Source organism: Terrapene carolina, unplaced genomic scaffold, assembly GCF_002925995.2.
Source record: "Terrapene carolina triunguis isolate 2854851 unplaced genomic scaffold, T_m_triunguis-2.0 Scaffold132, whole genome shotgun sequence".
Taxonomy (NCBI): Eukaryota; Metazoa; Chordata; order Testudines; family Emydidae; genus Terrapene; species Terrapene triunguis.
The window spans coordinates 21,393,781-21,419,822 of NW_020664483.1; the positions used below are offsets into that span (position 1 = coordinate 21,393,781).

Below are 26,042 nucleotides of genomic sequence, written 5' to 3' on the forward strand. Positions count from 1 at the left end.
CTCTGATTATGCTTGGGCTATTCAGCCATAACCCTAGCATCCCAGGTAGATTTGAGAGAGCTAAAAATATTTATCTGATGCCCAGAAGTATAGAAAGCAAATAGACATGGCTTCTATCCCGATTATCCATTCTAAGATGATAGAGATGGAAGGAAATGGGAGGACAAGGTTAACATTAATAAGAGTAAGGAGGCATGGAGTGCAGTATTCTCAGTCAGCTGATGACACTGTATGTCCGTCTCATCTGACTTGGACAAGGTGGTTCAGTGCCTCAGCCAGTGTATAGATGAGAACAAGCTGGCTGAAGCTCAGCCCAGACAAGATTGAGGTGAGGGTGGTGTGGAGCAAGCAGCTGGAGATGGCAGATACAATATCAGTTCCTTTGAGTGTGTACATCCACCATTAGTTACTAGGGATTTCAAGTTAGGGGTTACTTTAGATCCCTCCCTGCCTTTGACAATCTTTACAGCAGTAACCCAATCATCCTACCACCAGCTGCATCTGGGTAAGAGACTGTGATCTTTTAGTTGCAAACAGTGCCACTTGTTACCTCAAGATTAATCTACTGAAATGTGCTCTCCCTTAAAACTATTCAGAGACTACAGCTGGTGCAGAATACAGCTGCTCACTTATTGAGAATGGGGCACCTTGCTGGGAGCACATGACACCAGTGCTCTGGCCGCCTATGGATCTCTAGGGAGAGTTTAAGTTGTTGGTTATGACCTATTGTGACAGAATACACCCCTGTATTCACCCTATAGTCTATTGCAATAATCTTTGTACAAAGTATGCCTCATAAGGAATCACTTAAACTCATAATTTGCTGGTCAGTATTGCTGGTAAAGCTTGTGGCAACACTGCATGTGAAGTTATAAGATTCCCCTCTATGTTAACAACATGTTCCAAACCTCACAGCCCTGCCCGAACTGAAGTTGGCAAACAGGTCTGTCATAAACAAAGGGGGGTGTGCTTTGCTTAATTTGCATTTAAGCAGTAAATAGAGTCACCAAGCAGGAAGGGAGGGCAAAGGAAGCTAAAACAGCTAAGAAAAAGACAGCAGGGAACATCCTTCCACATGGACTTTTTGTCTCCTAATGCACAGGTGAAAACGTTTTTTCAAGAGGGGTACTGAAACTATAAAAAGGAGGAACACTCCACGGGACCCTTCTCTCTCTCCCCCTGCCCATCACATTCACTGCATCTGAAGAGACAAAGGAAGGATTCATTGGACTTAAGGGAGGAGTCCTGCCCTGAGAGTTTGCTCAGTAATCTGCTGGAGCATGTGGTTATTTTTCTTATAACCATTTCTGACTTTAATGCCTCATTATTTGTACTCCCTTAAAATCTCTTTGTAGTTAATAAACTTGTTTTACTGTTTTATCTAATCCAATGTGTTTATCTCAAATAGTTATTCAGACACTTCAATTTAAACTGGCATATTATTCCCTGAAAGGAATAACAAACTTAAAATATTTGTACGGTTTAGGAGAGGGCTGGGCAGTAACAGGACATATATTTCTGGGGGACATCGGGGACTGGGGACTGCAATATAACCAAGGCTAGTAAGAGCCAGTTAGTAAGAGCTAGTAAGAGCTGCAGCCTGCCAGCCCAAGTGTGGCTGGCAGGCTGCAGTTACACAGAGACACTGAGGGTGTGGTTTGCATGCTGGAAAACTGTTTGTGACCAGCCCAGATGGGAGCTACTTGAGCAAGGCATTGTAAGGCGTGGGTGACACAGACCCCACTGGTCTGGACTATACGCTGGTATGTTACAGCTATAAAGCCCTCAATGGCATCCCCTCCCTGTATCATATCGCCACAGATGCAATCAGAAAGGACACCTTAGTTGGATCACCTGCCTAAAAGAGTGGAGCTGCCAGCATGTTCTCTTTGTATGCTCAAGACTCTTGAACTGCTCCCCAACTTGTCTGAAATAACAGAATTTGGTGACCACATGGACATTCTGCAAAAGCCATCTGTAAAGTGTTTTGTTTTTATTTTTTTCCAGGGAGGGCTGAGGGTATGCTTCCCATAATGAATGAAAGAGATTCTGTAGGTGCCTGAATGGCTGAGTTTCTATTAAATGATTAATGCTAGTGAGATTTTATTTATCTTGTAATGATGTTAGGGCATGCAGAGTCTTGGATAGGTGTCTATCTTAATGAAAAATGACAAGTTATTCAACTGTAACAGGAGTTTGAGTAGCTTCAGTATAGATCCATGTGGCTGGACCCAATCCAGAACCTTCTAGAAAGCTTTGACTGCTGGGGACTGTGCCAACTTTGCCTGAAGTCACAGAATTCTCCAAGTAAGGTTGGGGCTGTGGCTCATTACATCCTCAGTTTCTTCCACATATCACAATCTAATATACATTCCCAAGAAGGGGGGATGGAGGTTGTGGATCTGTATTTACAGTCGTCCCTTATGAAATCAAGTTACATGTCAATTTTTCTCTCTCGAAACATTGTCATTACTGATCTGCTGCAGCCAGTTGACTTTACAGCAGCCCTATGGCACACCTCAGCAGCCAAATCAGCCATTTAACCTTTGGCACCGGGGATATGATTCCTGTCAGTGGCAAGGACTCCCTGGAACAGCACCATTACCTCTAGATCCTTTTTTTTTTTTTTTTTTTTTAAATATAGTACAAGCAAGGAGGATTAATAATTTATGGCGTAGTGGTGCTTCCTCTCTGTCCCCAGCTATTGAAAAAGAATAGCATAGAACAAAGGTAACAAGTTCTTTGGCTTTAGACTTAAAGACCTCTAGAGTCAGTATGGTGTAAAGAAACCGGAACAGGTTCTGACTCTTGGTCTACCCAGGATGCTCTCAGGGCCTCCAGGCAAAACTGATTCAGTTACATACATTTCACCAAGCATCAACTAGGCACTTCACATTTCCAAATGGGACTAAAAATTACCTAATGCTAAAAAAATTAGCTGCTTCCAACAGTTATCTTGAATTGGGGGTAAGAGAAAATGGCTATGGAGCTATCATAACGGACCTCAGGAAGTTCCAGCTGGAAGGAAGTGAAGGGTCACTTCTACTTATACAGTCTCACATGGAGCACTGCATGGCTCAAGGCAGGTTCCATATGACCCCAAAACAGGTTTCTAGAGAATTCTGGATTTGGTGTGGAGTGTGCAGGCAAATTCTCAAGAATGAAGCGTTACTGACAATACTCAGAGAATGTTGTTACACTGAGAGGTTGTATATGCTTTATAGTTATTGAATTACCCCAATTAGTAAGTTTTATGTTTGTTTTTAATGGGAGGAGAGAGGTGTGTGGCGAGTAGGAGTGTAAAAGGGCAGAAAATGCAGAGGAGGTAAGATTGCAGGAGTTGAAAGGAAGGAGAAGATAGATGGGCTGAGGGCAATGAACAGTACATTGCTTTTTAAGGCATTCCACACTATCAGCAGTGTAGCCAGAATGCATCAGTCCTGGAAAAGCGCACACTGGGCCCCTCCAGGAGCACACACCCCAAAATCTCTTAATCTTCCCCAAATGGGGTGTGTCTCTTATATCCTCCCTTCTCCCAAGTTACAATACAACCAGTCAGCCCCAGCAACTGTAGGTTAAAACCTAGTTTTCTGAAAATCTTACGTCCTCTGCTTGTATTCTCTGTTCTCACACAAATGGTAACTTAGATTTGGTAAACTAAAACATTTCTTAAACTTCATGGGGAATATCAGAAACCTCCTTTAACCATTCAGAAAATAAATCTCCTGTCTTATGTCCATTTTTCAGTAAATTAGATTACATTAATTTGTTCTGCCCTTAAGTACATCTTGCTAGAGAAATATCCTTGAGGAAAGAAGAGCTCTAGTTTGAGGTGGCACATGCATGCATATTTTTCAAAGGGGCAAGGCAGGAGAAATTTGAAGTCCCTCTAAAAATTTAAGTGAGGATAGGTACTAAGCTCAAGTCATCTGCAAACAGCAGAACCTTGTCTCTGACCTTGTTATTGACCATTCAAATAATTCTGCCTGTGTCCAACGAACAGAAGCACTGGTAATTGACACTTCTCACTTATGGACTTGTAATGGGGTTGTGCACTTGCAAATAGCAAGTGCTGTAGCAACTCTTCAATCTCTCATAATCAGAACAAGTTCACCAACATCTTTCATTCTACTTTAGTATCAAAGTTTTAGGCTAAGTATAAAACTGAATAATAGATTTTGTACTTTCAGCTGAAGGAAAAAGTTAAAAACAAAACCTGAAAACCCCTTACGCAGGCCAGTTGCTTAGATCTTCATGCATCTAGCATCTGGCTGTTCAGTTTTTTTACAGTAACACAAAATTACATTTACAGAAAAACTGCTGATTTATAACGTAAACTGAATTAGGAACACAGGGAACAAAAACTTGAGAAATAACACATTAAAGTATCTTTCTCAGAATGCTTTCCGTCTTGAATCTGATGTTGCTTTGGTTTCACATCATATACAAGTTTTCACTAAGATAATATTTTTTTATCTTTATACATCTGATTTTCCTCTGACCCACTATTCTTCCTATTGCAATTAATTATTGAATGTCTGCTTGAATCAGACAGGACAAAGTGTAAGCTTCACACCATTGGTCCAGCTTCCATTCTATGAAGAGAAGGGGTCTGCATTTTGCTGTGTACACATAAAGAACGCATAAAGAACCATAGTTTGGCTTTACTAGTCAGTGTCTAATATGTAAAAATTTAAGATTCTGGTGAAGCAGAGATCTAAACATAGATCAGTAAAGGAGATGCCTTTTTAAAAAAACTGCTGTTTTATATTTCAATTAAGTTTAGAAAACTATACAAACTACAAAAATGAAATAAGATACTCAAATTAGTGTAGATTAATTGGTGACCATTATTGCAAGGGAAATACTGTCACCAAAATAGCTTTGTTTTCTTGTAAAAATGATAAAAACACAAAAGTCAATAAAACTGCTAAAATAAGTCTCTGTAATTACCAAGATCAAAATACAGTGGCTTTTTATTAAACATGAACTTTTGTTCTGCCTTCTGCAATACGTAAATAGTGCTGACAATTGGTTTGTGAGCCACTTGCTACAATAAAATGTAATTGTATCGTGAGAGAAAGGTGACAATCAGGAGATCATGAAAAAATTACATATTCTCACTGGTAGTTAATTAGCCATGCAAAACCCCCTCAAACAGATATTCTCGTCTATTAGGAATGATTACTATGCAGGCCTACAGATGTCAATACCACAGTCATTCAAATACTTCTTTCCCTACTAATTGAAGGTTGTAAAGCTCTGGTGCCAAGGTTTTGCTTCCAAAGAGCTAATTTATGACTAGAAGGATATTTTATGTCTTCAGTTGCAGCAGCTACAAAACTCAGCAAATCAGAACCATCTGTGCACTGATACTTGAATCACCATTCATCTAGCAGCCTATCAGTCACATTAGTTTGCATCCTGCATTCTTGGCTCATGTACACTTCTGATGGTCCAAAGTTCACAAGAAATATTAAAAATGAATGATACCCTGACCCTGCCTTATTGCACACGCATCAAAGAAGAAATAGGGCTTTTGCATATGGGTAGTTTGAAGGCAGAGATATCGTGGGGCTGACATTTCATATCAGGTCCAGTAAGGCTTCTAATTACATCAATCTAAATTTATTAAACTTAAAGGTTTTATTAAATGTAGAATTTCAGACTTAAAATACAGGGGGGAAATAAATAACATGATAGCTGTCATCTTTAAATCTGTGTGCTAAAAAAGCACTATGCAGCACTACATACAAATAAACTACTTAAATCCAAGGATGAAATATCCCCTTCAGATTGGTAGCTGTAGGAATGCAATGACAAAGGACAAAAAAAAATGGAAGGACAGAAAATGAATTAAGTGCTTTCACTGATCAAGACAACTTTGCTTTTAATCTGGCCAGAAAGAAAAACCTGGCATTCAAGCTTGTCTTCAAGATGTTAGTGAACAAAGTCCTTGACTTCCCCATTATCCTGAAAGTAAATGATTCTCCACAGACATACTACTTTGAAGTGAGAGGCTGTAGGTCAAAAGGACTCATGACAGTTTTTCCTCCTTAAGGGCTGACATCCCACTTTTTAGCAAAGCCGGGGGAAACAGGAATTACCAAATGTGATGTATTTAAAGCAAAACAATTGCTGTGTCAGTCTCATTTTGAGAGCTTAAACTACTTCATCTTGTGCAAAAGAAAAAAACAATCATCAAACAGGTTTCACAAAATAATCCCTGAACTGCAAGGGATTGTGTTACTTACTTTCAGATCTTTAGAAGCACACAGATTTAGTGCACACCCAGCAGTGGAAAATTCCAGAGGGCCATCGTAAAAAGTTCCACTTGATTTGAGTCCATCCACCAGGATTTTCTTTAGCACTTGATACTTTGGCTTTTCCTCATAAGTTAAACCATAAACACATGCCAAAAACTTAGCTATTTCACCTGTGGAGTACATTTTAAAAGTGAATTTTATTTGATGTGGACCCTACAACTTTGAAAAAGTTTTAAATCCAAGATGACAAAAATCATTGGAATGACAACCAAGATATAACAGAACCAAAAGGCAATAGCCACAACAAAGAACTATCAAAATACAAAGATTTTTTCTTCTTGGGATGGGAAAAGGAAAGAATAGACTTTGATAAACTTGCCATCCCCTATGCTGTTCATTATGTTACAATTGTTGCACAAAACCACACTAACTAGCATTAAAAAACTACTCCTAAAGTGTCTCTTTTTAGTCCAAAGAGTCTGATAATTTGGCAACTAGAAGGATTTTCTTGATATTTGGATCATAAGGATTTTCTATAAGGATTTTCTTGATATTTGGCCCTTTAAAATGCTGTTGCTATGTATACTGAATGCTGATTTGCAGACATTTTATAATTTGAACACCTACTGGGAAAGTAAAATACTTTGATTTACAGGGTCTTGACAATCCCCGTGTTATGCAAATATCCTGTAAGTCACTAGACAGTGGTTGATTTTGTTGGAAATAGGTCTTAATATTTTACCAACACCACCATCACCAGCTAATATCTCTGGAGGTGTTAAGATGCCTTCAGGAGTGTGAGAATACTACAGTTGGGTATGTATAAAAAACTTTTCTTGCAGTTATTTTAGTGTAATCCTAAAACTAAACTGCAGTATGTATTGACATTCATCTCTTCTGATCCCCAAGGTAAAAGATGTTAAAACAGATCCACTGAGTGTGTACTACACTGTAGGAGGAGGAGAAGGGAAAGCAAAGTTTTAAAGTGAAGTATTTTATACTCCACAATTTCAATGTCATATAATACACATTAAGTTTGGGAATTCTGTGGGGGAAAGAACAGTATGAGCAAATGCCTCATAACCACCCCACCCTACCATGCCCCGCAAAGGCCATTGTTTGCCCTATACCGAGAGCTTCCTGTTGGGTTACCTTTACACTGTTTCTGTGAAGAAAATACAGAACTAGCCAAGACACACATTCATTAGCTGCTTCAAACTCATAAAATACTAAGCAATAAAACCTTTTGTAGACCCGCTGCTTACATTTCCATACTAACAGTAGCCATATTCCTTAACACATTCACTGCTTCCTAACAACCTGGATTGCATGTGGCTAAGATGTCACAGGCAATTACTAGGCACAAGTCTGTCATACAGGAATAGAATTCCTATTTGGTAATTTCCTTTATTAAAGTCAAAAAATTAAGTTCATAGCATTTACACGAAGAAACTGGTTCCAGGAGGACCTAGTGCTAGCAGTTTGCTTTTGCAGAATTCTCATAGAGGTTAGAATAGATTTGACAATCAGAGGTATTTGTCTTTGTAGCCTAAACAAAAGATTTCATGTTGAACTCAACAGGTCTAATGGCCTGATTTGTAGCTGGGACTCAATGTGGCCTACAATTTTGCGACTACAATGGATTGTGCATCAATAAGTTCCAGGTGGAATTGGTAGCACTCAGATGTGTACCTACCTGGCTTGCATTGCAAAGGAGTTAGATCTAGGTCTCTGTGCTACCAGGTGCACCCAAAAAATGGCAGGACATAGATAATAAGGGCTTGATTTTCAGCAAAGTCATCTACTTGATTTTTGTTTTATGGATAATGAGGGAAGGAAACGGGAACATATTTTAAACCATTCCATCATTTGTAAAGCTATGTTTTAGTCTTATATTTCTGTCACGTTAACATAAAGCAAGAAAATCTTCCTGTCGAAGCAGGACATCTACAACAACGCTAGAGGCTAACTTGGTCATAATTCTAGGATTGTCCAGTAGGAGTGCACAAATGCAGTAGAACTTCTCCTCACTATCTCACTTTTTACATAATCCTGTAAAAATTGTAGCTTGCAGGTTTGCTTATCTGTAAATTAAGGACCTGATCTCGCATTAAGGTTGAATTCAATGGGTGTTGGAGAATATCCTGTTAGTACAGTATACACTAGAATACAGAGAATTGTAAAGAAATAAGACAATTGTTTAATACTGATTGTTACCAACTAAAGAATCAAAACCCTAGAATAGATGCACCTTGAAATGTAGTGGGTCTGATTCTTCTTTCAGTTATACCGCTGTAAAGCAAGAGTAACTCTGCTGAACTATTAGAGTTACACTGACACCAGGGAGAGGAAAATCAGTCTCAATGCACGCAACTCCACTATGTTTACCAAGCACATGCATTTTTAGCTCTAATTGTACTATTATTTATATATTAAATAAAGCACATTACACTCTCAGTAATATGGGTTTTTTGTACTTTTACTGCAGTAACTGCAAAGAGCATGCAGGTGAAAGTTTGCTAAGAGCACAAATCCTAAATTTCTCTACAGACAAAATGTTATACTTACAATGAAACATTAAGAAATGTAGATGCAAAAGAAACACGCATAAATGCATATACTTTGAACTTAAAACGTGTTTGGTTTCTAAACCTTTAAAGAAAGGGCCAGAGAAGTGGAGTGAGAAAGCAAATAAGCACCAGACACTGCAACAGAAGCACTGGTAGCATTACCCTCAGAAAAAGCTAAGAAAAAAAGAGAGCTTTTGGGTTAAGTGCTGGTGAAAGAGGCTTGAAACTGTGAACACAGAAAATACACCCTGTTTGATTCCTCCTGTGTTCCAGGAAACAGAACTATATACATTCTTGTAAAACAGGAATAACATCAAAGAAATAATGGACTCTCATCAATTTCTCCCCCTAATGGAAACAATATTCAGACCCTGAATTTTGGCTAAGTGCATAGCTCAGGATGTTCCAGTGGTTAAAGCACTAGCCTAGGACTTCAAATACCTGGGTTTAATTCCCTGTTCTGCCAGAGACTTGTGTGTGTGACAGGCCCAGATCCACAAAGATGTTTAGGCTCCTAACTTCCATTTATTTCAGGAATAGGTCAGGGCAGGAATGAAGAATGGAGTTGGAACGAGGCTGGAGCAGGCACAGGCTGGGGCTGAAAACAGTCTATCAGAACTACTAAGCAGCAAGGGATACTCTTGGCGAGATAGTGACATTGAACAAGTGTAGTGGCTGCTCTCAGTGGGAGCTTATATACCTAGCTTTGGGGTCACGTGATTAGACCTGTGCCTGTGGACTGGCTGAGCTCTGGTTGATTGACGTGGAGCCCTCAGGTAATATCAGGCTCAGGAATGACTCATCAGGCACAGCAACACTTATCAGGCCCGGAGATTATTGATTACATTACTCCCCCTGCCCAAAAAGATGCCTATCAGAGATCTTCTGACCAGGCTTATTGGTGTGCAACTGATGGAATTCTCGAAGCTGATTGGGTGCATGTATTTTTTCAGCTGGCTCCCACAAATGATCAGCTGGACCATAACCCTCCCAATCAACAAGGTACATGAACTTTCCTTGGAGAATTTTGGCATCCAGGATCTGCATGGAACCATAGGGTTAGAAGAGTAGTTCTTTGTCACAGATTTCATAGTTTTGTTCTATGGGCATCGGTTGCCGAGAATAAAATGCACAAGGTTGGAGCATGTATTGGGGACCATGCTGCTGTGACAACACTGCTCTGATCGCATAATCAGAGGCATCCACTTTGACAATGAAGTGGCCAACACTGAAGTGCCGATGTAAATGCTTCCTTTAATAGATCAAAGGCAGGTTAGGCTTCCTGTGTCCAAGTAAATGTGGTGTTCTTCCAGAGCAGTTGGGTAATTGGGTTCACCATCTTCAAAAAGTCCTTGAATTAATCTTCAGTTAAAAACTGTCAAACCCCAGGAAGCACTGGACATTGTGGTCGTTCCTTGGGGCTGTCTAGTCTACAATCTCTGGGGGTCCATATCTATTTCATCAGAAGGGCGATCAAATTCACACTTCTCAGGTTTTCCATACAGGCCACTTGCTTGGAGGCGCTCAAATATCAGACAATCAGGAAGGTTTTGACTTGAGATGAGGACATCTCCTCAGTGGATTGCCATGAACTAGTCTAAAACGTCCCTGAAAATGTCATCGACAAAGTGCTGGAATGTGACTGGGGTAGTGGAGAGAACAACAGGCATAACCAGATATTCAGAATGGCAATATGGACTGCAAAATGCGGTTTTCCTCCCAAATAAGGACTAACTGTAAACCCCATGAAGATCAAGCTTGGTAAATACCTTGGCAGAACCGATCCTTTCCAACAGCTCATTGATAAAAAGGCAAAACATACAAGATTCTGTTCAAGGCACACAAACAAAATCGGGTCCTAGTGGGAGATGTGGATGGATGGATGAAGATTTTGCAGGACTGTCATAAAGGCATTCTTGTAGGGCTTTGAGTTCTGAGTCTGATAAGGAATAAATCCAACCAAATGGAATTTTAGTTCTTAGTTTGAGACCAACGGAGCAATTGTTGGGTCTATGCAGGTGTAAAATATCAGCAAATTCTTGATATTTTGCAGAGATTAATAATCTGCTGGGCACAAAAGGCAGTGGACTTCTCAGTGCTGGTCCTTGTTTCCTTGGCCTCTGATTTAACTAGACACAACTGTTGGTAGTAGATCAACTCAAATTGTACCTCAAGCATCTTCCATAAGATGTGTGGATCATGCCTTGAGAGCCAGGGAAGACTGAGCATGATCAGAAAGTTTGCTGACTGCAGAGTCTCTAGAAAATCTTGGATTTCAACCTGGAGGGGCATGATTTCACAGGACAGCATGCTACCATTGATCATTTACACTAGATTGGGGGTGCACTTCCTGTGCATTGGAACTTTAGCAAATTCAGCATCCATTAAATTGCTAGCAGCAACACAATCCACTTGCACAAGCTGGGTGTAGTTTGCCTCATGTACAGTTGAGACTCTCTAGGTGCAGTGGACAACAGTCTGAGGCTGCCAGGATACATGTGGGCAGAAGAGGGGGCATCGTTGGAGAACTCAACTCCAAGGAGCTGGAGCAGTCTGTCAGAACTACCAAGTGGCAGGGGATGCTCCCAGTGAGGTAACAATGCTGAGCAGACTGGAATAGCTACTCTCACTGGGAGCTTATATCCTAAGTGTTAGGGTCATCTGGTTAGACCTGTGCCTGTGGATTGGCTGAATCCTGGTTGATTAACATGGAGCCCTCAGGTAATCAGGCTAAGGGGGCTCAGAGAGCACTCATCAGGCACTCATAGATAACTTATTACACTGAATACCTTTGTGGATCTTGGCCTCTGTCTCTTGGGCCCAGATCCACAAAAGGACTTAGATGTTGTAGTGCTGACTGACCCAGCATCTAACTTCTAAATCCCTGGAAAATCACAGTAGCATCATTGTGATCCAGAAATCCTGAGTCAGGCACCTAGGCTACTATACAATAAATGGGGAAAGACAGGTGCCTTTGAAAGCAATGCACAAAGCCAGCACACTAGGCAGGGAGCCACCTAAACTAGCCAATGGGAGGTGGAGACAAAAGGGGTATGTGCTAAGCTCTGCCCCCTCAAAGAATTTAGCACTTAAGTCTGGGCTGCAGGGAGGTATCTATCTCTTCTTAGCAATCCACTAATTGATGGAAGATAGATGTTCTTCCGCCTAAGTGACATGTGGGTCCCAATCAAGTAGGCGTGCTTCAAGGCAACCTACCGGACTGGGCCCCTCAGTCAAGCTCTCACAGCTGGGGACAGACCTCCCTTATAACCCAGCAGCTAGGGTACTCACACAGAATGTGGGAAACTCCCAGTTCCAGTCCCCCCTTCTCATCAGGGGAAGAAGGGATTTGAACAGGGATCTGCCACCATTCAAGTGAATGCCCCTGCCACTAGGCTACAGAATTATTCTAATTCTCTGACCCAAAAATATTTATTCAACTATTTAATTGAAATAGAACAACTTCACTAGAAGAATTGAGAGAGCCCCACAGCAGAATATTCCATAGCCTAGTGGTTAAAACATTCATCTGAGATGGAACTTAAGCCCCATTTTTAGGAGCCTAGGTACCTTCGTGGATCACACCCATCTGTAAAAACAGAGATAATAGCATGTCTTTACCTCACAGGGCTGCTGTGAGGATAAACAGATTAAAGATTGTGAGGTGCTCCATGCTGCTCGGTGATGGGGGCGATACAAGGGTGAGATTTTTTTTACCTTCTGCTACCAAAAAACATTTTTAGTACTGGCATGAAGATCCTGGTCATCTTTGCTCTGTAAGCAACGGGGACCCTAAACTGGGAGGTGCGGAAGGGATTAGCACCAATGCCACTGCATCATCTCCTCTCTGTGTCTGAATGGAAGTGCCTCCATTCGAGCTCTGGGGGGTATACAAGACAGGAGGAGCTGCTGTCCATAGCATTTTCATATCTCTACGCAGATGATCTATAGTATTATTAGGGTGTCAATCATTGTACCATCTACCTGTCAAATACAGTGTTAACATTAGCATAACATTTAATTTGAAGTGGACCCTGCTCTTGCCATCTTAAAAGGGATGAAATTCTTCACACATCTGGCAAGCACTGCCATCATGGAAGGCACCCCTTCTTTGGCCTCTTGCAAAGGGAACAGAACAGCACCTGTTACCTGGCTGCTCCACCTCCCAGGTCTCTAGGTATGGACAATTTAGCATGCACTAGGAGTGAAGAAATGGCAGCCAGCCTTGCATTTCATGGAAGGGGCCAGCCCCTGTCCATTTTGATTTCATATGGTTGGAGGTAGGGAGATTTGCAGTAGGGCAGAGGAAAGGGAGGGGAGACAGTGGAGGTAGCGGGTGGGGGGAAAAGGGGAAAGAGTGATGAGCAGAGAGAGGACTAAGAAGGGAAAGGAGGAAACAAAAATTGAGGATGAGCAAGAAATTGAGAGGTGGGGAAGAGCAGAATGGAGAGATTGAAAGAGTAGAGCGGGATGGAAAAAATGTATATGTGAAACACGACAAGGAAATGCAGGGGGAAGTAGGATCATAGGGTTAGAAGAGACCACAAGGGTCATCTAGTCTAACCTCCTGCCAAGATGCAGGATTTGTTGTGTCTAAACCGTCCAACCCAGTTCCAGCCTCCTTTTTGAAAGCCTCCACTGAAGAAGCTTCCACAACCTCCTGAGGCAGTCTGTTCCACTGTCCTGCTGTTCTTACAGTTACGAAGTTTTTCCTGAGATTTAATCTAAGTCATGAAAGACTAGGAACATTAATGACAACTATGGGAAAACTTTTTTTTAAAGTATCTCCTGAGTGGCTAGCTTGGGGGGTGGGGGAGGGGAAACACGGGCGAATGGACGCGGGCGCCGGCACGCGCACACGCGCGCACACACAGGAATGCTGTAAATTGAGGGGTGTCTGACAGCTATGAGCTACTCAGAAATACTGACTGGTCTGCTCTTGCTTACCAGTCTGATCCTGATGGTCAAACTCAAGCTCATTCTGATCTCTGGTCAAATATTTATGCTGAAGGCCCCAATCCTGCAAAGTTTAGTATGTGGGTATAATTTCAAAGAGGTACCACACAGGGGGACTGCTGGGCCCACACACTACAATTCACAGGATCAGGGCCATGAGGGGATAATGCTGCATTAAATCATGCTTGCCTTAGGGGGAGTGGAATTGGTCATTTAATTTAAAATATTAAATTTCAGGGTTCCTTTTTTTTAACTTTGTTCTTATTGTCTTTTTGCCCAAAAGTTATAAAAATATTTAAAAGCCTTATTCTAATAAACAGATTAAGACGGAATGATAAAATACACAGTATATGCTCTAATCACGCTTACAGCAACTGCTTCCAGCCAGACCCCACTTCATCACTGAATCTGGGAGCTCGTCCATCAGTCTGAAACAACACAAGAATGCAACAGGTGAAATGTGAATTTTTAGGAGGTGATCCTTCAGTTGGAATTCTGGATACGGTAAAACTTAATTCCAAAAGGAGGAGATCTCAAGGATAACTAACACTTAAAAAGACTCCTCTTCAAACAAAATCTCTACCTACCAGATACCTATTTTTAACCACCTAGAGACTGGGGAAGCATCTTCACTTCAAGCCTCTTTGCAGGGATTTATACATGTTCTGGGAGTAAATAAATATACCTTGGGATGAAATTTCTCACTTTGCTCTCACCCCGAAGATTAATTTTTGTGTTTTGAAAGTTGGGAACAGTTTTGTCTGGCTTTCTCTAATCATTTAGCACCAGATCCTTCCTAGCCCTAATGCAGGGAAGTAGGGACAACTGTGTGAGGACTGCCAGGATTACAGTTACAAGCATGGTGGGGGAGAGCAAGGACAGTGTCTCCAGTGCTCCCTAACCAAATGAGGGGCAAAGCTATGGCCCTGTCCCTTCTAAACGTAAACAGAGCTAACCCGGTGGAGGGGGAACGGCACCGAGACCTACACTAGATTATTAGGTTGGTTAATTAGGGCGGTCAGAGGTGTGAAAAATCCACATCTCTGAGCAGCATTATTAAGACAACCTAAATCCCCATGTAGACAGTGCTAGGTCAGCAGAAGTAGTCTTTCATTGGCCTAGCTATCACCTCTCGGGGAGGTTGATTACCTAGACCGATGACAGAACCCTTCCCATCGGCACAAGTAGTGTCTACACCAGGGGTGGGCAGAATTTTTGGCACGAGGGGTATGGAAATTGTATGGCGGGCCATGAATGCTCACGAAATTGAGGGTTGGTGTGGGGGCTGCGGCTGGGGGTGTGGGCTCTGGGGTGTGGGCTGGATACCTTACTCCTTCCCCCACCTCAAAGCAAGACAGGGCTTGTCTACACTTAAAATGCTACAGCGGCATAGCTGCATCTATGTAACGTTTCAGAGTAGACACTACGGGGATTCTCTGGTTGGTGTAGGTAATCCACCTTCCCGAGAGGTGGTAGCTACCTTGATAGAAGAATTCTTCAGTGAACTGAATGCTATCTACACAGCTGGAGCCCAGGGAAGTAACTAAAGAGGCTTAAGAAGCGGGCCCCCACCCCGCTTCCCAGGGCCAAAGCCGAAGCCCGAGCCACCTGGTGTCACTGCTTGCCCCTCTGCGCCCTCTTAGGGGGGGTTCACCCCACAGTTTGAAAACCTCTGTTTTAGTGTGATTTATTTTCATTTTTAGAGATTAAACTACTGTAACACTCAGATTACATTTCCCCACAGTGACTCGGTAGATATGATGTAATTTAGCTTTGTGGGGCCCCTGGCAACTGCCTTGCTTGCTACCCCCTACTGCTGGCCCTGCTACAAGGGACTTAATTAACTACGCCAACTGAGGGGTGTGAATTTTTCACACCGAACCAACATAGTTTAAACCAGGGCTAGGCAACCTGCAGCACGCAAGCTGATTTTCAGTGGCACTCACACTGCCCAGGTCCTGGCCACCGGTCCAGGGGGCTCTGCATTTTAATTTAATTTTAAATGAAGGTTCTTAAACATTTTAAAGACCTTATTTACTTTACATACAACAATAGTTTAATTATATATTATAGACTTATAGAAAGAGACTTTCTAAAACATTAAAATGTATTACTGGCACGTGAAACCTTAAATTCGAGTGAATAAATGAAGACTCGGCACACCACTTCTGAAAGGTTGCCGACCCCTGGTTTAAAATAATCTAATTTTCTACTGTAGACCAAGCCTGAGTCAATTTCTCCCCACTGCTCCTCCTGGGGTGGTGCTGCTATGCATTGCTCCTTGCTCTGGGTGAGCCACCAGCTCAGTCTAGCCCTTCATGTTTTAAAAGGATAGAGCTGCAGTTAAAAAAACATATTGCTGCGGGGGCTCAGTTCTCTTTTTAAAAAACAAAACAAAACACTTTCATTTAATTCTTAGGGGCCACAGCACCAAGCCCCAGTAACTGGTTTGTGGTGATAGATGGAGGGGGATCTCATCAGTGTAGCTGCATAGTCACTATTACAACAGCATCTACGGTCATAATGCACCCACATGGGAGAAGACGGGATTATCTGCATTGCAGCAGACTATAGTCCAGGGAGTTACCACAGAGTTGAGCCTTGTGGAACAGGTGCATGTCCCACTTGAAATTGCCCTTCTACCTCAAAATCCTGAATCTCCTTTGTTCGGAGAAACCACAAGGGACCTGCCAGAGCTTCAGGTGCAGGATTTGCCCCTAAATTCATAAAGGCAGAGTACAAGGGCTTTGCTCAGAGAATCTAAAAGAGGATAAACCCATCAGGTCCTCATCCAACCGGGTGGTTTTGTATGGAGGGGCTTCACATGAGCCATAACTACAGCTAGCGTTCTGCTATGATCCCTGTACAGCCATGGGATGGGCATGTGAATCTGTGAAGCACTGGATGAACTGGCTACATCATGCCCCAAGACCTACCCTCCACGCCAGTAGAGACTGACACTGCAGAGCAGAGTTCCACAGCATGCAGATGGGAGGGTCCCCATGGGGCCTGTCCTTTAAGGCTGTCAGTAGCTGCCATCACATTTAGAGGCAACCGGAGGTGGGATTTTCTTAGCCATCTCTTTACAAAACAGTACATGTTTAAAAAAAAAATGAACTTTCCAAACAGCATCCATCATTGTTTCATTCTCACCATGTAATGGACACAGCAGCAGTTTCAATGGGTGGCACATTAAAAGAGGAGAATTCAGGTCTGACTAGAAAGCATCAGAAATCAGAATTCCAGAACTAAATTAAGGAAAATTCTGTGTGTGTGTTTGTTTAAATGTCGTTAATTTCCCAAATCTTACACTTGGAAATTCTGTGATTTCTAGCTGAATTCCCTCAAGAGGCTGCCATGCCACAGTTTCCATTTGATTGTTAATTATTCTTTTATTTCAGTCACTTAGTATTTCACTCTTTTTTTTTAATTAGAGGTAGTGATTAGAAGATTTTTATATTACACTGGAGTTTTCCTTTTTGAAGTTTTCAGATGCTTTTATTTGTGATCTGGTAACTCAAGACCAGTTTAGTTTTTAAAAGTTCATAGTTTGGTGAAAAGCACAAGCCATGCCAAGGCTGAGTGACACTGGTAGAGAAAAAGGGAAGCTCAACAAGTGAGAGAGCACATCTCCCTTACCTATTTAAGTGGGCACACAGCGGCAAATCCAGCACCTGGCCTAAACAGTGGAGATAGGTGCTGGAGAGGAGAAATCCTTTCCCCCAGGCCACGGCATGGCTGCAGAGCAGCCCTGCAGAAGTCACCTGTTACTGGACTAGAGTATACAAGATGAAGCACTTACTTCTCCCCCCACCTTCACAACCATAACTCAGCTACCCCTACTTCCCTGCACTAGGGCTAACACTAGATTCTTCCTAAATGACTAGAGCAACGAGGCGAAGGGAAGACAATGGGATTATCTGTGCAGCAGCAGAGTCCCAAGCCCTGCCTCTGTGTCTTGTACTACTTTAACTGCACTCCCATATCCAGGTCCCCAAGCTCTGCTCTCAGCAGAACCACACTGGTTCCACTGCAAAGGGTCTCTGAGCAGAGAAGGGGGCTGGATTTGTCCATCGCATACCCATCAACTTGCATGTAACTGAATATCGACATGTACATACACCCATCTCCTCTGGTCTTCCACAACATTACAGGGGCATCAAAAACATTCAGACAATTAAGGGACCTATTAAGTTGTACCATAGTTTATGTATTTCCTCCTAATAAATTTTTTGGCTGCCAGTCTGGAAAATACCAGTGCTTGAAGGGTTAACTGTAAGAGAATTAGTGAAGCAGCTTGATCGATTAAATTGATTTAGCAGAATTGTTTATGTGTTAGTTTGGGTTCTGTACCGATCAGAACTTCTAAAGCAGAAATATTACACATAACATACGATGTCACCATTTACAGATGCAATCCGTATTATTCGCAGTCTGCAGGCTAACCTTTTTCTCTGCTAAGAGCCGATGTCATACTGAATTTGCAGATTGATTTCTGTGGCTCAGCTATCCCTATTGTGTACCTCTGTTGTGACTTGCCCTACTTAAAAGTTTGCGGCCTTCACCAATTGTGATGCTACATCTATGGAAAACTACTGTTCAGCAGCATATCCTTGTACTGAAGAACAGGCTATATTGTACCACATGCAATTAACTCTCTCAAGTCCCATCAGTGAGAGCACTGAAAAAATGGTAATAAACTCTGTTGCTTTAATATTATCTAATGAGCTATTCGGGGGCGGGAAGGGGAAGACAGATTCGAACACAAAGTTTTTTACTTGGTATTTTAAATGTTTATATAACATTGAAACCCGAAACCAAAAGATTTAATTCTTTAAAAAAAAAATCTACATAACTGAAAGCAAAAGAAATAGAATGAAACAATACATGAAAAATAAGGACAGCTTGCTTAAATTTTCATCTCTGTCTCTGTGAAGCAGTTACATAGTTCATTCTACAAAATCATTCTGAATGTGCAGCAAGCATACCAGCACACAGGATTTGCAAATGCAACTTCTTAAAAAATTAAGAGAATTCAAAAATCTGAGAAATTGTTCTGCATCACACATTTGTGTACATTAAATCTCCACAGCTGCATGCACATAAATGTATGAAGGAGATATATGCACACTCCCAGAGTTCACATCTTTTAAATACTTCTAACACACCTTTAATTAAGGGGAAATTTTTTAGCTTTCAGGTAAGGCAATATTCTACAGGATGTGAGCTTCTTTTGAAGTTCACTTTCAGATCTGTTTTGGTAAATGATGGAGTATTTGAAATTATTATTATTTACTTTATTTTAGCAGTCTGGACAGATACAGGGTCCTTCAGGTTCTGTTCCCAGGGTAGTTTCCCACATAACCACTGTAGCATGCAGTAGCCAAGGATTTCAAGGTCACCTCTTCTGGATGGGGCTAAAGGAGAGAGAGAGAGAGAGAGAGAGAGAGAGAGAGAGAGAGAGAGATGAAGAATACGACCCATAAGAAATAGAAAAGCTTTGACTGAACTACTGTTGATGAAATATGAAAAAGCCAAATGGGCAAAGTGTTTTGTTTGTTCAGCTGTATTAGAACTAAAACGCCCAGGATTTTGGCCTCAGTCCACAGACAGGCAGTGACTTGTTGCTGCTGAAAGTAAGGGTCAGTTTCCTCACCTCCTCCAACTTCATCCTTCCTTAGTCTAGCCTGTCACATGAACTTGATCCCCATGGCCTCTGACATGATCCAGACAGCCCAAAACCCAGTACCAACACTTTCTCAAAGAGCCAAGCAGTAAAACAAAGAAATAAATGTCTGCTGCTAAATTGCTAACACATGTTCCAGGAAGTCCATGGGGTCCACATTGGTCATGCAGAGACCCTTTCAGTGCAGACTAAATACTGATGGCCTTTCCTGTTCTACTACAGAACTATTTGAAGTTGGAAGATATGACAAAACTGCCACCTAGTGTACATTTACCCACCAAATTGGTCTGCTTATAAGTTCCATGAACTGTTTGTTTAAAGAGAGCCTTGTAGCACAGGTTAAAATACATTGGCTCTTTAGTAAATCATTCATACATTTATCACAATTTTGCTTGCCAATAAGAAAAGCACCGAGTTATTTCATGAACACCAAACCCCCCAACCCCAAATGAAAAAGCTGATTAAAATGAAAACACATACTCATTTTGTTTCTTCACTACTGGTGACAAAAAACAAACATCTTATACACAGGGAGACAGACGGTACTTGAATTCATACAAAGATTGACTGTTCCCAGGAAAGAAACCCACTGCAATGTAATCTAAGAACTAACATTGTTGATTGCTATTTTAAGTTACATATTTTTTAAAAAAAGGTTAAACAAGCAGGGGCAGATCCCTCATTTCTTTGTATGAAGCTGAAGCATATCCTGTAGTTCACAATATAACATGGTAGGTTGAAGTACACTAACAAACAGTTAATCAACTAAAATTAATAGGTAGAAAAATAGCAAGTACTTTTGAAAATAAATTACACATTTTCCAAATTCATTTGAAACCTGCATAAAACCTGAGGGCAACTGTGACTTTATATTTGCCTGGTACCCCACGTCTAAAGTAGAGAGACAGACACAAGTAGTAGAGTATGTCGCTGTTAATCCAGCTGTAAACAGGTATATTTTATGAGCTTTCATTAAATAAATTCCAAAAAGTTACTCAGCAAACGTATTTTTTCATTTAAAAAGTCATCTACTGAAAGCTATAGTGCCTACACTTCGTAACTGTTTCTTGTTACCATACATGGTTGTTTTAAAAGCAGAAGACCAGATTAGTTCTTACATATTCTCTATCTTTACCACTATTGGACTATCAGATTATTAAAGGCCCTTCAATCTAACAGAATGCTACGCGATCCCTTGGGTGTCATTTATTTTCTGCACTAGATTCAACAATGTCCTAATGCAAGACTTGGCTCTCATATTAAAATAAAAACAATCTATACCACTTGCTGTTCTGTAGCGATTTCTTCAGTCATAAATCTCCCGTTAACTGTGGAATGATTCCATTCAGACACATGTGTTCACAACTCCTTTTTCCATTATGGCAATTCCAGATTACAACCATATAAACCAGCATTTTTGATGGCAGAGCCTCTAATTTTCACAAAATGCTATTCTGGCACCTGTTTGTGTGACACAGGTTACATACAACCAGCCCTTTGAGAAAAATTGTCAGAATTACAATGGAGTACTTTTTTCACTGAGGGAGTAATTGATATGAAGCTGTAAGTAATGGCAAGTCATTTAGATTTCAGAAGCTAACCTAACATAACTGCTCTTCAGATTAAATAGTCCTCAGAGAGTAAAATTTATTCCATTGTTGTAGTTTGGCCATGTCTAATTACCTTTGAATTCACATTTTAGATCTTTCACCCATTTCTTGTTCTGCTACTTCATTTGTACAGCAAAGTCATGTTGAGAGTAGGCAGCGTGTGTATAAGAGTTTTACCAATGTGTTAAGAAAGCTGTGGCGTCCCACAGAATAAACCCTAAATATATGTAATTAAACTAAATGCTGCAACAATTAAAAAGAAAGTGAAAAGTATTACAAAGAGATGATGAATTACAAAAGCTGTTTATTTATCTACGTTTGCAAATCAGTGTTAAAACACAAGTAGATTTACACATCTTTTTTGAGATTAATTCAAAAGTATCAACATTTCATTATCAACTTGATTGTGTATTGTTCTATCCTCTCTCCCTACTCTCTCATCAGTTCATTATTAGAGAGCTTAACTTCTTGAAATGATTATATTTATACCACCATGATCTTTAATATTTTTATACATTTATTTGGCTAATAATTACTCTACTCTTTAGTGAAACAATGGTGTGGTTTATGGTAGTAACCAGTTGAATTCATTACAAATGTAAACTCTCTATTTTCTAAATAATCCCAATTTTTATCTCAATTATATTTTTAACCAGAAAAATAAGTTTGCTAATAAAATCTAAAATGAGATTATTAGAGTTCTTGATGATTTAAAAAATAAATCTGAGTTTAAAGAACTTCAAAGCCTGCTTTATTTTAAGATATAATAAAACAAGTGAAAATTCATAAAATTTTGACTTAAAATACAGCAATTCTGCTTGATAATTTGTCACTTTTGCAAGACTATATTTTAAAAAGAATCCTTATTTTAAAACAAATTACATTTGATTTCTCTGTAGACTAAGAATTTCTATTCTTTTTAAATAGACATTTGAAATTTGATTTTTCATTAGCAACTACAATACTATGGTGTTACAGTTTTTAGCCCAATATTAAATGCTATCTGATTAAAACATTTCAGTAGTAATATTATATTCCACACTACTTCACAGTTTAACTTTTTCACTTGACCATTTAAGGCCTGATTCTGTACTCACTTGTGCCAAGATAAATCAGAAGATACTCCACTGAAGTCACTGGAGTAACACCCCCAGCAGTGAAATCAGAGTCAGGCCCTTAGAATATATTTTCAACTCAACATATAGGGATAGCGCTGGAAAATTCACTCTAACACAGAGTAGCATAACTGAAGCAACTCGTACTGAGATGAGAATGTTTTATGCTTCTGTGTTTGTACCACATTTTGAAGTTAGTTGAGATCTAATATGAATTCAGATTATTATTTCAGAACAGAAAGTAAATTATATCATACCAGCCACTTTTATGGTCTTGAACCTCCAATGTTCCCAAGAATTCATCTTAAAGACATCTGCTAACCAGAATTCATGTGTGGAACTCTCCAGCAATATAAAATGGGAGTTTTCCACTATGGCCCTTATTTTGCTAACTATTTCTCCTGCCACTCAGAGTGAGCTAGAAGGCTGATCAATGACAGAGATAATGTGTTTTTCTATGACATTTTCAATACTACTATCGCATTATAATTTCATCATTAGTCTTTATTTAGCGTGTAAGCTCTTCAAGGCAAGGATTGTTTTATAAGTTTATAGTGTCTTACACAATGGGACCACCAATCCTAACTGGAGCTTCTAGGGGCTACCATAATATAAATAATAATAGTGTTTTTTCATAACACATAAAGCCTATAAAGAAAAAAAGTGTGTCAAACTGACTGTGGAGTTAGAAATATAATTTTAAAAATATATTACCCTATGGAGTTATATCTTATGAGATGAGTGTTGTCATCTGTAGGGCACTATAAAGTAACAGAACAGTTCAGCTTGGGGTTGAGAATAAGACAAAGAAGATAAACGAGACGGAAATATGAGACTCGAGAAAATTAATGGCTGACATATTTCCAAGAAACATAATGAAGTACTGCCTCATTGAGGGTATGGTCAGCCTGAGGAATTTACTGCAGCAGGAGGGCAGAGTCAAATATGGTGCATTGTTTTTAAAAAGAAGGCTGGATAGTTTTAAGCAACACTTGTAGGCAGCGTACGCAAATTTAGCATAGGGTTATACACAGAACTCTGTGAACATCAGATTTTTCAGCCTGCTAGCAGTTCTGGAGGGGAGAAAGGAGGAGGAGCATTCTCGGTCAAGCTGACACTGAAAATCTTCAAAATTATCAGCAAATCAAAAAGTAATTGATTTGGATAGAACAAAAACAAAACACTGTTTCAATTTAGGGCATTTTAACCTTTTTTTTAATAAAAGCAAAGGAAATTTGGAAACAAATGGCTAGATTTGCAAAATCAGGGTGGTGGTGATCCCCCTTCTACCAATAGCCCAGAGGTTAGGGCACTGACTTGGGATGTTGGGGCACCCGGCTGCAGCCCATGTTCCAATGAATAATTATTTATACAAAGTGGACCAGCTGCCAAATAAGAGACAGAGAGAGACCTACCCCAGCCAGTGTATCCTACAGCCTGGTGCTCAGGGCCCTAACCTGGCAGGGGCGAAACCTAAGTTCAAGTCCCTGCTCCAGAACAGGGATTTGAACCTTAGGGCTGGTCCACACTAACCCCCCACTTCGAACTAAGATACGCAACTTCAGCTACGTTATTCACATAGCTGAAGTCGAACTATCTTAGTTCGAACTTACCGCGGGTCCATACGCGGCAGGCAGGCTCCCCCGTCGACTCCGTGTACTCCTCTCGTGGAGCAGGAGTACCGGCGTCGACGGCGAGCACTTCCGGGATCGATCCCAGAAGATCGATTGCTTACCGCCAGACCCAGAGGTAAGTATAGACGTACCCTTAGGTGCCCACATCCCAACCAAGTGCCCTAACCAATAGACATGGGTGTAAGAAAAGGGGTGGTACTTGAACTGACAGAGCAACAGTTCATAGATTCCAAAATACTTCCTTTTGAACTAGACAACATCTTTCAAAAGAACACCCGATCTTCATTTCAAAATTGTTCCACTGGTTAACCACTTTCACTATTAGGAAAATTAGGCCTTATTTCCAATCTAAATTTGCCTAGCCTCCACTTCCAGCCATTCGACCGTGTTCCCCATGTAGGTACTTTGTTCAAGTCACTCCTTAACCTTCTTTTTGTTAAACTAAAAAGACTGAGCTCCTTGCGTCTATCACTATAAGACATGTTTTCTAATCCTTTCTGATCTCATGGCTCTGCACCCTCTCCAATTTATTAAGATCGTTCATGAACAAGATCGTGGGCACAAGAACTGGACACAGTATTTCAGCATCGGTCACACCAGTGCCAAATACAGCAGTAAAATAACCTCTCTGCTCCTACTCAATATTCCCCCATTAATGGAGCCAATAATTGCAGGATCATCAGGTTGAGTATGGCAAATCCAATGTTAATAGACCAGAACAGGGGGATGAGAGTGTAACAAGAAAAGAGAAGGGAATCCAGAGAATTTGGCTTGGGGTTTTGGTAATGAATGATTTCCCCTAGGCATGGAGCTTAAGGGAGTTGTAGTGCCTTTGCATTTGTGGGCCTATTGATCCTTCAAAGGAAGGTGTTAGTCTAATTAGAAATGCCAACTTCAGGCCTCCTTCTCCTCCTCCCTTTCCTTTTCCTCCTCCCTGCCATAGCCACAGTTAATTCCAGTTTTCTCTCACTTACACTACTCTGACTTCCTGCTCCTTGGCCTCCTTGATGTTCCTCTCCCGTCTATCCAATGTTCGGTAGCTCAGAATTACTTCTACTCTCCAGTAAAGCTCTGTCTTGCTTACACCTCATCTCACCCCTTGCACTGCCCAGTCATTTCACCTTGTTCCTCCCTTTGACGACTCCTCCCACACTTGGCTGCACATCTCTTTTCCTAGTGTTCTCTGTACCTAATATGACATTCTTCTGTGCCTAGCACATTCACTTTTACACTGCAAGTCCCTCCTTGAAATCTACCCCGGACCTTCACTCCTGGGCTGCCTGCTATTGCTCAATCTCTCCTTACAAATATTAGACTTTACTTGATTCACTTGCTATACAATGCCCCACATTTTTTATTGTAACCTCACTCCCCCTTCCCCAACACCCTGTTTCAGGTTCTATATTTGTCTTATTGAAAATGAAAACCCTTTGAGGCAGAGGCCATATGTTTATGTCTTTTAATCTCTTAAGTGCTATCCAAAGCTAAGTGATTATTTATATTATATACACACCACATGTGTTTTTGTTAAACTACACAAGCACTATCCAAAGTTATAGTGCCAAACACATGCACACAGCATATAGAATTATATATGTATGTATACACATAAGGCAATGTAACTTTGATAGCACTTATGCAGTTTATTAATAAAAACAAAACACCACAACAACAAACTCAAAAACTGCTAGAAAAAGTACACAACAAGGAAAGGTGGTCAGAAGTGCCAGAATTTTTAGTGAAAGCAGTAGTGAAACCTACAGTGTTGGCCCCAGGTTTTGTGGATAGCATGTAAATTTCCCCACTGCCCATCAATAGTCTGAATACATGAATATCATCTCACTTATGATGGCGTGCAGCATAAACGACTCATGCCTCCTGATACTGGGGTGTGGGGGAAGGGGGACACACACTATGTAAAGGGGAGGACACGTGATCGCAGCTAATCTGGGCAGCTTGGGCCAGAGGAGTGGGGAGCACTTGCCTCTGGGCCCAGCTGAGGCCAGCCCTAGCCTAGGGAGACTCACAGCACCAGTGTCTCCCTGGAGTTTGCGGACACCTCAGTAGGGGAGGCACGGGCAATGCCCCTTTCTTCGGCTAAGCAGATGCCAGGGAACCTGCTATCAGCACCTTCCCCTGCACCCCCCACCCTGCACCCAGCTCGGGGTCATTGTGCTTTCCCCGCCTCACCAGAGTTGCCTGGGG

General features: G+C 41.0%; 1 protein-coding gene across 4 annotated transcripts in view; it reads right to left on the reverse strand.

The window, feature by feature from the left end:
- The window catches only part of VRK2 (VRK serine/threonine kinase 2), a 64,708-nt gene that overhangs the window by 3,706 nt on the left and 34,960 nt on the right, over window positions 1–26,042 (reverse strand). For 3 of the 4 annotated variants that reach the window (XM_026653162.2, XM_024194897.2, XM_026653161.2), the window contains exons 9-11: window positions 19,089–19,209; window positions 14,162–14,220; window positions 6,255–6,436 (exon numbers count right to left, since the gene is read on the reverse strand). In XM_026653162.2, the coding sequence (XP_026508947.1) occupies window positions 6,255–6,436; window positions 14,162–14,220; window positions 19,089–19,209 (362 nt within the window). Of the gene's footprint in view, window positions 1–5,744; window positions 5,804–6,254; window positions 6,437–14,161; window positions 14,221–19,088; window positions 19,210–26,042 lie in introns of those variants that run through there. The other variant, XM_026653163.2, reaches the window with a different exon arrangement.